At 43.4% G+C, this 14,496-nt stretch overlaps 1 protein-coding gene across 2 annotated transcripts in view; it reads right to left on the bottom strand.

Annotated features, from left to right (window-relative positions):
• The window catches only part of kansl3 (KAT8 regulatory NSL complex subunit 3), a 34,470-nt gene extending 20,669 nt beyond the window's left edge, over positions 1–13,801 (bottom strand). For both annotated transcript variants that reach the window (XM_060931316.1, XM_060931317.1), the window contains exons 1-4: positions 13,599–13,801; positions 7,952–8,245; positions 6,259–6,429; positions 1,869–1,959 (exon numbers count right to left, since the gene is read on the bottom strand). In XM_060931316.1, coding sequence (XP_060787299.1) covers positions 1,869–1,959; positions 6,259–6,429; positions 7,952–8,166 — 477 coding nt within the window. In that variant the 5' untranslated portion in view covers positions 8,167–8,245; positions 13,599–13,801. The remainder of the gene's footprint in view (positions 1–1,868; positions 1,960–6,258; positions 6,430–7,951; positions 8,246–13,598) is intronic.
• Positions 13,802–14,496: the final 695 nt, after the last annotated feature.

The raw sequence follows: 14,496 nt of genomic DNA, 5'->3' as shown, positions 1-14,496 counted from the left end.
TGACTATTCCCCGGCGTCCCTGGTCCCACGTGGCAGTCGACTTTATCACGGGTCTCCCTGAGTCACAAGGTAACACGGTCATTTTGGTCTTAGTTGACAGATTCTCCAAGGCCTGCCGCTTCATACCACTGTGCAAACTCCCCTCTGCTCTTGAAACTGCGAAACTTTTGTTTAATCATGTCTTCCGAGTCTTTGGTCTTCCACAGGACATCGTCTCAGACCGAGGGCCCCAGTTCTCCTCCCGAGTGTGGCACGGGTTCTGCAAGGTCATCGGAGCCACTGCCAGCCTCTCCTCTGGGTTTCACCCACAGTCCAATGGTCAGACGGAGAGGCTCAACCAGGACCTGGAAACCACCCTGCGAGGCCTGGCTATGGATAACCCGACATCGTGGAGCACCTGGCTGCCATGGGCGGAGTACGCCCACAACACCCTGCAGTCATCGGCCACCAAGCTGTCGCCATTCCAGTGCCAATTCGGGTTCCAGCCACCTCTGTTCCCGGACCAGGAGGAGGACGCGGGGGTGCCCTCGGTCAACCAATATGTGAGACGGTGTCGCAAGACCTGGAGCAAGGTCAGGAAGACCCTCATACAGACCTCCAGAACCAACCAGACTCAGGCCAACCGCCATAGAAGACCTGCACACGCTTTCCGCCCTGGGCAGCGTGTTTGGCTGTCCACTAAGGACCTTCCACTGCGGGTGGAGAACCGCAAGCTTGCTCCTCGCTACATTGGCCCCTTCAAGGTGGTGCGCAGGGTGAACCCTGTCTCCTACCGGCTCCAGTTGCCCCGGACTCTGAGGATCAACCCCACTTTCCATGTTTCCCTGTTACGGCCCGTACTGACGTCTACGTATGCCCCTGCCCCTAGGAACCCCCCACCCCCCCGCATCTTCCAGGGGCAGACTGTGTTCACTGTGAATCGCCTGCTTGACTCCCGCCGGGTCCGCGGCGGGTTGCAATATCTGGTGGACTGGGAGGGCTATGGTCCTGAGGAGCGCTGCTGGGTTCCTGCTCGGGATGTCCTTGATAAAGAACTATGTCGGGACTTCCATTCGGCCCATCCGGATCGCCCTGGGAACGTCAGGAGACGCTCCTAGAGGGGGGGGTCCTGTTAGGACTAGGACTGTTTTGGCCTCTAGAGGCCGCTGTTATTTCCTTTTCATGTCGTGTTTATTTTGGCCTCTAGAGGCCGCCACTGTTCCTGTGTTTTGTGTTTGTGTTAATTGCCTAATTATCTTCACCTGTGTCCTTAATTAGTTTGTCTATTTATACCCCTGAGTTGAGTCCTCTTGTCACGGAGTCTTTGTGCTGTTATGTTTATCTCCAGTTTCCTTTGTACTGTGTTTTTTGATCTTCTTAGCTTTTGAATTTTTGCACTTTGCTTTTCTTTTGGATTATACTCTTTGGTTTTTTTTTTTTTTTGTCTTTTGTTTTGCCCTGTATATAGTGTATATAGTTTAAATAAACCTTTTGATTCTTTTTCTACTTCCGCCTCACGCCTCTGCATTTGAGTCATCCCCCTGGTGGCCTAGTGGGGGTTTGCTGGATTATCACACCCACGAACCAGGTTCGAATCCCAGCAAAACCCTAACAGAACAAAGCACAAGAAAGAAAGAAAGAAAGAAAGAAAGAAAGAACAAAGCACAAGAAAGAAAGAAAGAAAGAAAGAAAGAACAAAGCACAAGAAAAAGAAAGAAAGAAAGAACAAAGCACAAGAAAGAAAGAAAGAAAAAGAAAGAAAGAAAGAAAGAAAAAGAACAAAGCACAAGAAAGAAAGAAAGAAAGAAAAAGAACAAAGCACAAGAAAGAAAGAAAGAAAGAAAGAGAGGGGGAGGACCTCTATAGAAGCTCAAGTTTAAGTCACTCACACTTTCATTAGCCAGCCTGGCCAGTCTCTCCGCCTGTAGTGCCTTCAGGACTTTATTAAACAGCTTGTTCTGGGCCATTGTCCATCCAGTCCTAAAAGAAAAAAGATCAGCGTTTACTTCGTTAATAGAGAGTGTATGATTTGTCTTCACACATCACACTTCTATACCAGCGCGTCAGTGACGCAGTAGCTCACACGGCCGTACCGATCACAAAACCACGGAGTAATTACTGTGCAGACTGATTAGATCTTCCAAACAAAATTGACTGAAAACTCAGGGAGGAGTAACGGTTTGTGTGAATCGCGGACGGACTACGGACGCCGCGTGATGGCAATAGCTCATCGGCTTGTGGCTGCGTGAGCTCACTAATAACAAGGACTGCAAGAAATAATTAATACGTGAATGATGTGCGTTTTATACACCAGCAATGCTGACAACAGGAACCAACTTGTTGCAGAACATTTGCGAAACATTAAACCGGAGCGTCAGCGACGCAGCAGCTCACACGGCCGTACCGTGAGAAACCAGACTCGTTTATAATTAGCCAAGTTGTTCTGAAGGAGAACAATTAGATCTTCAAAACAAAATCAGAATCAAAATCCAGTGAAAACTCCGGGAAGAGTAGCGATTTTCCTGAAAGTTCGTTAACCGGCCTAATGAGCCGGAGAAAATCACAAAACCAACCAGGGAGTAACTCTTGTGCAGACTGATTAGATCTTCCAAACAAAACAATCAGACTCAAAACCCAGTGAAAACTCAGGGAGGAGTAGCGATTTATGTGGCTACTGCCTCATAGAGACGAAGCGAGGCAGTAGCCATCGCGTTGTAAGAGTGAAAGAATGAGTGTAACAATAGCTCACCGCGCGTACACATAAGCATTACAATCACCAGAACAGCGAATCATGATCTCGCGATATGAACAGTTGATCTCATGTTATCAAAGGTACACAAGAATGAGTGGCGAAGGCACGATAGCAAAACTTGGGGCGGCACGGTGGTGTAGTGGTTAGCACTGTCGCCTCACAGCAAGAAGGCCCGGGTTTGAGCCCTCGCCGGCCACGAGGCTCGATCAGATTGTTTCTGATGGTCACCGGGTGCTCCGGTTTCCCCCACAGTCCAAAGACATGCAGGTTAGGTTAATTGGCGACTCTAAATTGACTGTAGGTGTGAATGTGAGTGTGAATGGTTGTCTGCGTCTATGTGTCAGCCCTGTGATCATAGATATACATAGAAGACTAGATGCCTCACCGCGTATTCCAGGACGTCCGCACAGGGCGGCCATCTTACCACAGACAAGCTTTTCCACAGAATTTGCAGTAAACTGAGGTAAGACCATTGAGGTGCTTAAATGTTTATACTCTTATCTCGCTGAAATTTTGACGTATATACAAATGGTTTGATTTCTTAAAACATTATTAATGTGGTTGTAATTCTGGGTGCTTGAACATGCTAAAATCGTACCTTTTCTCTTCAAAAACGACTTACTGCAGCTTGTAGTCAAAGTTGTGTTTCATGCTAGGCTAGCTCGTAGCACCAAGTAATTTTACATGGAAGGTCATGAGATAATATTTTCAATAACTGAAGTTGCACTTGCACATGGTTTTCATTTTCGGATTGGTTAATTGAAAACACTGGTTGTGTCCCTATTTAAGCTTAGACTCCACCACATTGCCAAGATGACAACCCTTTCCTTCCAGAACAGCAGCATGAGACAGAAGCACAACAAAGCAGTACTGTTTAAAGGGCATTAGCCAAATATACAGTATAAAAATTTTCAAGGTGTATGAAGACTTACGCAAGCACAGCCCAGCACTCACATTATGATTTACAGGAAATCAAAGTACTGACTTTGATGACAAGCTGATGTGTGTGTCTGTTTTAATTGTAGATGTTTATATCAGTATGTTTAGTTTTATTTTAACTGCACATTGGAGCCTAGTCAAATGAAATTTCAATCTTCTGTGCTAACATATATTGACTGACATGATAATCAGCTTTGAATGTTCTTTTTGTAAATGTAAAGATATATTTTTATCCTTGGAAGTATAACCACGTGATTAATTAAATGCTTTTGTCACAAACTACCGTGAGTCGCTGTCACTGTTTTATACTATTACGCTACGACGCGAGTTTGCATTTGCTATTACGCTACGACGCGAGTTTGCATTTGCTATTACGCTACGACGCGAGTTTGCATTTGCTATTACGCTACGACGCGAGTTTGCATTTGCTATTACGCTACGACGCGAGTTTGCATTTGCTATTACGCTACGACGCGAGTTTGCATTTGCTATTACGCTACGACGCGAGTTTGCATTTGCTATTACGCTACGACGCGAGTTTGCATTTGCTATTACGCTACGACGCGAGTTTGCATTTGCTATTACGCTACGACGCGAGTTTGCATTTGCTATTACGCTACGACGCGAGTTTGCATTTGCTATTACGCTACGACGCGAGTTTGCATTTGCTATTACGCTACGACGCGAGTTTGCATTTGCTATTACGCTACGACGCGAGTTTGCATTTGCTATTACGCTACGACGCGAGTTTGCATTTGCTATTACGCTACGACGCGAGTTTGCATTTGCTATTACGCTACGACGCGAGTTTGCATTTGCTATTACGCTACGACGCGAGTTTGCATTTGCTATTACGCTACGACGCGAGTTTGCATTTGTTATTACGCTACGACGCGAGTTTGCATTTGTTATTACGCTACGACGCGAGTTTGCATTTGTTATTACGCTACGACGCGAGTTTGCATTTGTTATTACGCTACGACGCGAGTTTGCATTTGTTATTACGCTACGACGCGAGTTTGCATTTGTTATTACGCTACGATGCGAGTTTGCATTTGTTATTACGCTATGATGCGAGTTTGCATTTGTTATTATGCTATGATGCGAGTTTATATTTGTTATTATGCTATGCTGTGAGTGCATTAGGTTTTTGAGGTGGATGAAGTATTTCTGAAGTTTCAGAAGTGAGTAAGCTGTTTATTTAACTTTAGCTTCCCCTACGGCCCTATCACATGTAAACATATTTTCACTAAAAATTGGAAATAAATTGTATGGTTATTTGTCCTAAGGACGCAGTTATCCATAAGTATGCAGTGTTCGGCTTCTCACAGCATAGGAATTTCAGCATGTATTTTTTTTAAAACATGAAATGATTATTCATCATTAATATCATAAATACATACTTCCATTTTTTTTTATATAATAAACCAAACCGTTTGAATATCGATTGAAATTTGAGGAAGTTACGGTCATCTGAAAAGTACATATCGCTACCAACACAATGTAATGGGTAAGCCAGCTGTCTGCGGTAAGATGGCCGCCATGTGCGGACGTTCGACTTCATTGACGGGCAACGGGGACGAGGCATCTAGTCTTCTATGTATATCTATGCCTGTGATGACCTGGCGACTTGTCCAGGGTGTACCCTGCCTTTCGCCCGTAGTCAGCTGGGATAGGCTCCAGCTTGCCTGCGACCCTGTAGAACAGGATAAAGCGGCTACAGATAATGAGATGAGATGAATAGCAAAACTTCGTAACCAATCAGCACTTATCCTGATCAAGCTCGAGTACCCGTTCTACTTCTTAATAACCAATCAGAACCAGAAACGAAATAAGAGAAATCTTGTTCTAACTTCGTAGTATCGGAAGATAATCGGCAGATAAAAAGATAAACAAAATTCACCGTGTGGTTCGCCAAGGCTACTGATTCGATATCAAGTAAGTGGTGTTTATTTTAAGAAAATTTACCTTTTGATTATCACAGCTTGTGTTTGGTCCTTCTGAAAGATCAAATCAAAGGTTTTTTTTAGCTTTTTGGCCGATATAATACTTCTGCTATTCACTTTAGAGTCCTTACACTACACTTGTGAAACAAAATGTGCTCATTAGTACTAAATTATGCTTCAAAGACAATTCAGGAACAAGTGCTTTCTTACTATTTTGAAAACAGATCTAGCTCCCAGCACTGTATTTTGAACAAAGCACAGTAACCAAAACACTACAAGCCCTGATGCTGCTCACAGCTTGGTGATGCTTGCAAGAGATGAGGCGAATATAATTAATAACATGTATATATGCTATTGTACTGTATGGAAATAGATCAGAAAACGTTATTTATAAGCAGTAGCCACATGGGTACCTATTTTTGTGAATTGTCAGCGGATGGACGGACAATGGACTCTGCGTGATGGCGACAGCTCATCGGCTACGGCTGGTGAGCTAATTAAAACGGAGCTATAAATGGATAAAAAGTGCCTGAAAGAATGTAGAACCTTATAAAAACACCACACATCCCCAGATCACAAAATCAGGTATCAGTCCTAAAGTTTGTGGATCCTACAAGCAGCACGAGTCTGACTTCTTCTTACTTGTTAATATGATCTTCCCAGTCGTCTGGAGGCAGCGGGCCGTCAGCAACGGTCCGCGCGAACAGAACGTGACGTTCACACTCGTTCATCACGCTCCGGGCTTTCTGGTTGTCGTAGAGGGGCATGGGAGTAGGCGTGACCGTCTCAACATCGATAGACATCTCAGACTCCCTGAAAAAAAGCATTTTATATATAAAAACACACATACCGTATTTTTCGGACTATAAGTCGCACTTTTTTTCATGGTTCGGCTAGCCATGCGACTTATACTCCGGTGCGACGTATATATGGTTTTTTTTTTTCACCGCGGAATAACTGGAGCGGATGCTGAGTCTGACGACAGCCACGCCGAAGAAGAGGAAACGGCGCTTCATCTGCCGCTGGAGTTGGCAGAGTTGTTCAGAAGCGACACCGAGGATGAGGAATTCAATGGATTTGCTGATTTGGAGTGAAATCGCCAGCTTGATAAACTTGATTGACCTGTGTTTTATTATTAATTATAGGCCTATAGTTATTTAAATAAGTTATGTAATGATTTTAGGCAGTGCTTAATTTGTGAAGTGGGAGGTCCCAGAACGCAGGAGGTGGGTGGGTCCGGCGACTCAAAAAAAAAAAAAAAAAGGTGGGGGGTGGTTTACTATAACTTTACGCACACGCGCTTATTGTGTGTGTAAAAAAAAATAATATCAGACATTATGATCTTAGAAAACGCTTTAGTGACGAACAATTACAGACAGTAATATGTCGTGATATGTTATAAAATATTATTTTTATTAGGCTATATATTAAATTATATATTAAATTTATCTTCTAAAATAACAGACTACTCATATCACAACCGGTTTATTTCACCATTGGAGATCAGATCACACAAGACATGAGTTAAATTACTCTTTTTAAGGATTTAAGTAGGGGATTTAAAAGTGGTTGTTGTTTTTTTTTTTCACTAGACGGTTGTCTTTGGAGATGATATACCTATAGCCTACTTGACCTCTGATTTAATGAAATAAAATTCGACAAAAATGAAGAATGACACTCCTCGATGATGACTACAGCTTTAATAACACAGATGAAAGAGCCATGGGGCGATAATAAGCCCTACCGGTAAAAATATTCTAAACGCAAACTGATTAATGCATCAGGCTACTAATATTAGTTATAATAATAATAATAATATAGGCTATTAGTAATAACAATAGTGATAGTATTAAAGATAGTAGTAGATATTTAAAATAATCAGACTAGGCTACTTACAGGGCAAAGGGCGCGTTATCACTGCTCAGCTGTTCGTTTATTAAATAAACAATGCAGTCGCGCAGTAACCACGCGCCGCTTATCAGATACAATCACAGATTCTATGGATAGAATAACCCTTCAAAAAAGTGCGACTTATAGTCCGGTGCGACGTATATATGTTTTTTTCGTCTTCATAATGCATTTTTTGGCTGATGCGACTTAAACTCCGGAGCAACGTATAGTCCGGAAAACACGGTACTTACTGACGAAGCTCGATACAGCCAATTCAACATGATTGTGTGAAGATCTCTGCTTATTCTTACAACTTCAATCCGTCTAAATTCACCTCCATTAGACACGTAAAGCTTCTACTGACGCAATGTTTAACTACAATTATACTAACGTGAATAAAAGTGCCTCAAAAGACACTTTTAAATATATAGAAGTCTACACTCACACAGAAGAGTCCTGCTGGCGGCGCGGGGTGACGAACAGCATGCGGGTGGGCCGGGCACTGCTGGCGTCAGGGTGGGCGTTCCAGGGCTTGGCATAACTGTGGTCCAGGAACACCAGGTCCAGTTCTCTTTCATGCACCGACAGCTGGAAGAGCAGCGACGTGCCCATGCGGCGGGCTGACGTCTGGAAGTCCCGCTCTCCAGTGACGCGGTACATGGTTGTCTAAAGGCAAACGGGAGCACTAAAGGTCCCACGATAACGGAGCGCCTTCAGTGCAAACATGAGATCATCAGAGCTGCAGAGGAGAGGAGAAAAGAGGAGCATCACCAGGTCACGACCAAGCATTCATCCATCAAATATGATACAAATACAAACATCTCTTCCATCTACCTATTATTATTAAAACCATTGCTTCTTTTTGTTTCATATGATGGTATAGTGGTCTGTAAATGCATAAACAGTTGGTTTGACTTTAAATTACTTTTGCAGTGGCCAAAGATGACATCTTTCTTTCAGAAATAAATGAAATCACAATAAATTATTTTCTCTTCCATTTTAAATCGTCTCAGCCTGCATGGGTTACGTTTACAGCATTCAGCAGACGCCCTTATCCAGAGTGACTTGCACAAGTCAATACGTACTTTATACTGATACTGGTTCACTAGTGCCCCTTTTCCACCAAAGCAGTTCCAGGGCTGGTTCGGGGCCAGTGCTTAGTTTGGAACCGGGTTTTCTGTTTCCACTGACAAAGAACTGGCTCTGGGGCCAGAAAAACCGGTTCCAGGCTAGCACCAACTCTCTGCTGGGCCAGAGGAAAGAACCGCTTACGTCGGCGGGGGGGCGGAGTTGTTAACACCAACAACAAGACCGCGAAAGATCGCCATTTTTAAGCGACGAGAAGCAGCAGCTGTACAAACGCGAAGTCATCCATTATTATTGTTGCTGCTGCTTCTTCCGTGTTGTTTTTGCTTCGATATTTGTGCCAAGGTTTATGTAAACGTAGCGCCGTAACTTCCGTATACAGCGACGTAATGACGTGGCTCTGCTTAGCACCACGAGTGATGGAAAAGTAAACTGGTTCTCAGCTGGCTCGCAAGTTGAACGAGTTGTGAACCAGCACCAGCACTGGCTCCGAACCAGCCCTGGAACTGATTTGGTGGAAAAGGGGTACTGGTCACTGACTTATCAGTCTAAAAACCCTGTTGAAGAGGTAATATAGTACAAAAAAAAAAAAAAGAATATATATATATTTCAATTAATAAAATGTTACTTTAAAAATACTTCATGAACATAGACATAGGTTTGTAGTCATTGTATGAACATCATTTGCCATGACTCAGTTGTTCAGCCCTGCCAGGATCGAATTGTAGGCATTCGGTCTCAAAATGACAAGGGTCTGACTAAGCACCCGATACACCTTTTCTACCAAGGACTGTTTCAGACCCAGTGCCTAATCAAAAAACCGGCTCTCGGCCAGTAAAACTGGTTTGTAAGTAAGCGACACCAACACTTTGCTGAACCAAGAACTGCTTACGTCAGGGGCTGAGGGCAGGATTATTCTTGGGTTTCAACGATTTCACTTCAGCTGGTGGTCCAGCAAACCAAAACAGCTGCCGTAGTGCAAACAACTAGCGATAACTCATCAGAGTACGCTTGTAATCTAGAAGCCACTGCTGGCTTTAGATATATTCAGAAGATTGCTATGTGCAATGGAATCGACCCCTACAGTCTGGGAAAGAAGGATTTGTCATACGATCTCGAAAACGACCTTTCAGTCGAGTTCCCCGACATCTCGAACTATCTGGTGTTGCAGACGTCCTTCTACACCGCAAAACAGATAAAAGCGTGGAAGAGCATGGAGGATTTTTTTTTGTTTGTGGCTGGGTAAAGGGATCAAGTCACTGCCGAATGAATCCTGTATTGTTTTTGCCATCGTAAGTATGTTTTAAGCTTTTCGTTCACGTCTTTACAACGAAGTGCTGCAAGTTGAAGTGTAAACAAACAGTTCTCTTGATTCTCACTTGTGTTGGTTCTTATCTCTCAGGTAAATCATTCACAAAGATAATCAGAAACCCCTTTAAAGATCTGGATCTTAGTTAAACAAGACGGACAAGAAGTGATCACGGCGCATTGTAACTGTACGGCTGGGTTAGAATTCTGTCGCGATCTTCATGCATATGGACTTTGTGAGGAGTAAACAAAGAAACAGCTGGGGATTTTAGTGCTTCGTGACTTAAAAAAAAAAAAGTACTGTAAAATAACGACACACAGAAAGAAAAGTACTTGGAAAACACTAAGGACGTCGCTGAGAGGAAGATACAAACCTTTCACCAAGTGATCACTGCAAACCCGAGCATGCTTCGACTCGGCTCCCTTCGATTTCAGTGAGAGGTTCAAAAGCCACCTTTCTCGACACCTTTTAGTGAAATCCTGTGTTCGTTCACCCTTTATTAGTTCTCGGGGAACCCTGAAGAAACTTTTATTAGTTTCACGGTTTGATCGATTCGAATAACGCAAGAGTAAGGGATTTTTCATGCGAGCAAAGCACCGTATCAGTACAATCGCTTTGTCAAGTAAGCTTTGGCAGACCACTGGCTAAAGTTTTGAATAACTAATGAGGTGGATGTGACATCATGTGAAACCAAAAGACCAACCAAAAATTAGGGAGCGCCATTTTTAAACAACGGCACAGTGCAAATGGGTTTGGATGCCAAGGTGGGTTCGCAAAGCCAGGAGCACCACTTGTGAAGTGGTGCACCGTGCTGCACCTTTTGGGACGGTGGTGTAGTGGTTAGCACTACTGCCTCACAGCAAGAAGGTTCCGGGTTCGAACCCAGCTGCCGGCGAGGGCCTTTCTGTGTGGAGTTTGCATGTTCTCCCCGTGTCTGCGTGGGTTTCCTCCGGGTGCTCTGGTTTCCCCCCACAATCCAAAGACATGCAGTTAGGTTGACGTGGGGCGGCCTTGGGCTGAGGTGCCTTTGAGCAAGGTACCGAACCCCTGACTGCTCCCCGGGTGCTCTGGTGTGGCTGCCCACTGCTCGGAGTGTGTGCGTATGCTCACTGCTTCAGATGGGTTAAATGCAGAGGATGAATTTCACTGTGCTTAAAGTGTGCATGTGACAAATAAAGGTTTCTTCTTTAAAGAGATGATGTAGTCTGCCGTTGTGGTGGTGCTGCTGGGAAAGCAAAGATGTATATAGAGACGCAACGACGTGGATCTCTAGCCTATGGAAACCCAAACTTGTTCTTAGAAATCTCACAAGGCGAACCAACTCCAACACCTAGTTTGCATTAGTGGAAAGAGGTACGAGTGGCCTGTGTGGATTGAAATGGATGAATCCTTCTGATGTTGTAACGAGCGTGTCAGTCTAATAATTTGAAAGAGAAGGACAGCTGATTGTTCATGGTCACCACAAGGTTGTACGCAGCGACAGTCAAGTCGAATCAATTTATTTGGATTAAATAAATAGTCATAAGGCTTTTAAATGTATGAACTAATACATTTATCCCTCATGAGTAAGCCTGAAGCAACTGTAGAAAGCACAAACTCCCTCAGACGACATGAGGAAGAAACCAGACTCAAAAAGGAACCCATCCTCATCTGGGTGAGATCAGATAGTGTGATTATACATAACTCGCTTCTGGAAGTGTGATGTACACTACCGTTCAAAATTTTGTGGTCACCCAGACAATTTTGTGTTTTCCATGAAAAGTCACACTTTTATTTACCACCACAAGTTGTAAAATGAATAGAAAATACAGTCAAGACATTTTTCTGGCCATTTTGAGCATTTAATCGACCCCACAAATGTGATGCTCCAGAAACTCAATCTGCTCAAAGGAAGGTCAGTTTTATAGCTTCTCTAAAGAGCTAAACTGTTTTCAGCTGTGCTAACATGATTGTACAAGGGTTTTCTAATCATCCATTAGCCTTCTGAGGCAATGAGCAAACACATTGTACCATTAGAACACTGGAGTGAGAGTTGCTGGAAATGGGCTTCTATAGAGATCTTGCAGTCACGTGACCGGAAAGTATACAGCCGCCATCTTGTCGGTAAAAAACAGTGCTGAATAGTGCTGCACTCGTGTACAGAATGGATCAATTTCAACCGACGGACTACACGGCTCATTTTTCTAATGAACAGATAACTAGATATATGTCTAAAATAAACGATCTACAGATTAGTGACCTTTATGGCTTACCGGACGGAGTTTTCACGACCATGTCAGTGGATATTGAACTGCCAGAGGTGGAATACCCGGACGTGTATAATTACCTCATTAACTTTCCCTCGCTGTTCAGTGGTGAAGCACTGCGTGCTTATAAATCTCTGCACAGTTATCTTTACAGAAATTCAGGATTTGTCAGCGACTCAGATGTGGCATCTTGTAAACAAGAAAATAACAATCCTCATCGGATGGGTAAGTCACTTTTAAGTATTGAGTACTAATACTATTTATATCAGTATCTAGTATAGCACTGACCAGCCAATTATAGAATAGAATAAGGTAATTCCAGCTGTAATTCCAAATCGTCCGTCTTGTTTACCATGGATCTGGCGTTGGAGAGGTAGAGGCTTAGCACTGGAGGTTTGAGTAGCTGTTTTCTGAGCTTAATCAACAGGCCGGCTCTGCCTGCAGCCTCGCTTTTGCTTCCGCTCCCGGCGCCGCCTCCTTCGCTTTGCTTCCGATAACAATCCATGGAGACCCCGCTGGTCTCGCTATCTCGTCCGGAATGTTGTGCATGCGATGGAAATCGCTACAAACCGTCATTTTCTACTGGAAACCAATGTCCAGTAAGTCCATACGGTTGTAGTGGCTATTGAAGTCCGGTACAGACGAACAACACGCAAAAATACACATAAAAAACGTGCACAGGTAGGGAGAGCTTGTAGCCGCAGCCGTTGTCGTAGAATTGTGTATATAGTAGGGTTTTCCAGAAGAAAAGGTAGAAGTAGAAGGCGGAAATATGGCGTTTGACCGACAAGATGGCGTCTGTCACAATCTGGATCGGCTGTGACGTCACATGCAAGTGCTCCATACACCTATGGAGATATTGCACCAAAAACCAGACATTTGCAGCTAGAATAGTCATTTACCACATTAGCAATGTATACAGTGGATTTCTGATTAGTTTAAAGTGATCTTCATTGAAAAGAACAGTGCTTTTCTTTCAAAAATAAGGACATTTCAAAGTGACCCCAAACTTTTGAACAGTAGTGTATTTGGTCCAAAAATGCAATGGTGAGATCTGAAAGTTGTTTAGAGAGATCACGTGATCCTGAAGTTAGAATGGTGAAGCATATTAATAACGTTGTGTTGTATTGTATTACATCCTGTCCATAATTATGGGTATTCCTGCCTTAAAAAAAAAAATTATCTTATGTGGAAAAATAAGCGTTAACTACAGTATTTCAGTTTATTTAACTACCTCAATGCTATCATTTATTTCCTCAGACTACAATATTAAACATGACTCACCTCATATTCACTTACCCGGACACATTCAAAACCAAAAATATCAACATGTAGTTTTTAGGACAACCCAATTTTAAAATAAAAATCAATATTTTACAACCAAAACGCTCCATTAATAAGCTCTCTGCGCATGCTAACTAGCCAACTAGTTAGCATGTTAGCATACTTACTCTTTTCCCAGCGCACCGTCACTAAAACCCGAATATTCACGTCATTGTATTTGTTTCCCTCACGTCCTTCAGACAGCAAAATAATTATATAAAAGTTATAAACTCGCTGAAGCTATAAACAACTTATAAAAAAAATAAAAAGGAAAGACAGAGAGGTTAATCGCGCAGTACAGTCACGGCCGCCTCGCTTTTGTTTTGCCACCGCGCCTCTGTAGGAGAAAAATAAAACCCGGACCGGATTTTCACAACCCTGAGGATAACGGACTAGTGTCATGTAAAACCCGGATCGGATTTTTAAAGGATTTCAGCACTGTTGAATTCTCATATTCTGATTCACATTCAGATTCACTTTATTTGTCATTTCCCTGAGTATTTACATACACAGAAAGAAACGAAAGATTGTTTCTAATCAGCATGATGCAGCACAATTTAAAAGTTAATCTGTAGCCGCTTATCCTGTTCTACAGGGTCGCAGGCAAGCTGGAGCCTATCCCAGCTGACTATGGGCGAAAGACGGGGTACACCCTGGACAAGTCGCCAGGTCATCACAGGGCTGACACATAGACACAGACAACCATTCACACTCACATTCACACCTACGGTCAATTTAGAGTCACCAGTTAACCTAACCTGCATGTCTTTGGACTGTGGGGGAAACCGGAGCACCCGGAGGAAACCCACGCGGACACGGGGAGAACATGCAAACTCCACACAGAAAGGCCCTCGCCGGCCACGGGGCTTGAACCCAGGACCTTCTTGCTGTGAGGCGACAGCGCTAACCACTACACCACCGTGCCGCCCCTAATAAAATATACTGCCTCCAAAGCCCACATCCAGATATACATTTTAACGTTGCACAGAGCTTTCAGGGCGGCACGGTGGTGTAGTGGTTAGCGCT

This window comes from Neoarius graeffei, chromosome 10 (assembly GCF_027579695.1).
Source record: "Neoarius graeffei isolate fNeoGra1 chromosome 10, fNeoGra1.pri, whole genome shotgun sequence".
Classification (NCBI taxonomy): domain Eukaryota; kingdom Metazoa; phylum Chordata; class Actinopteri; order Siluriformes; family Ariidae; genus Neoarius; species Neoarius graeffei.
The sequence above is the reverse complement of the archived record's forward strand: the minus strand, read 5'-3'. Positions and strand labels throughout refer to the sequence as shown.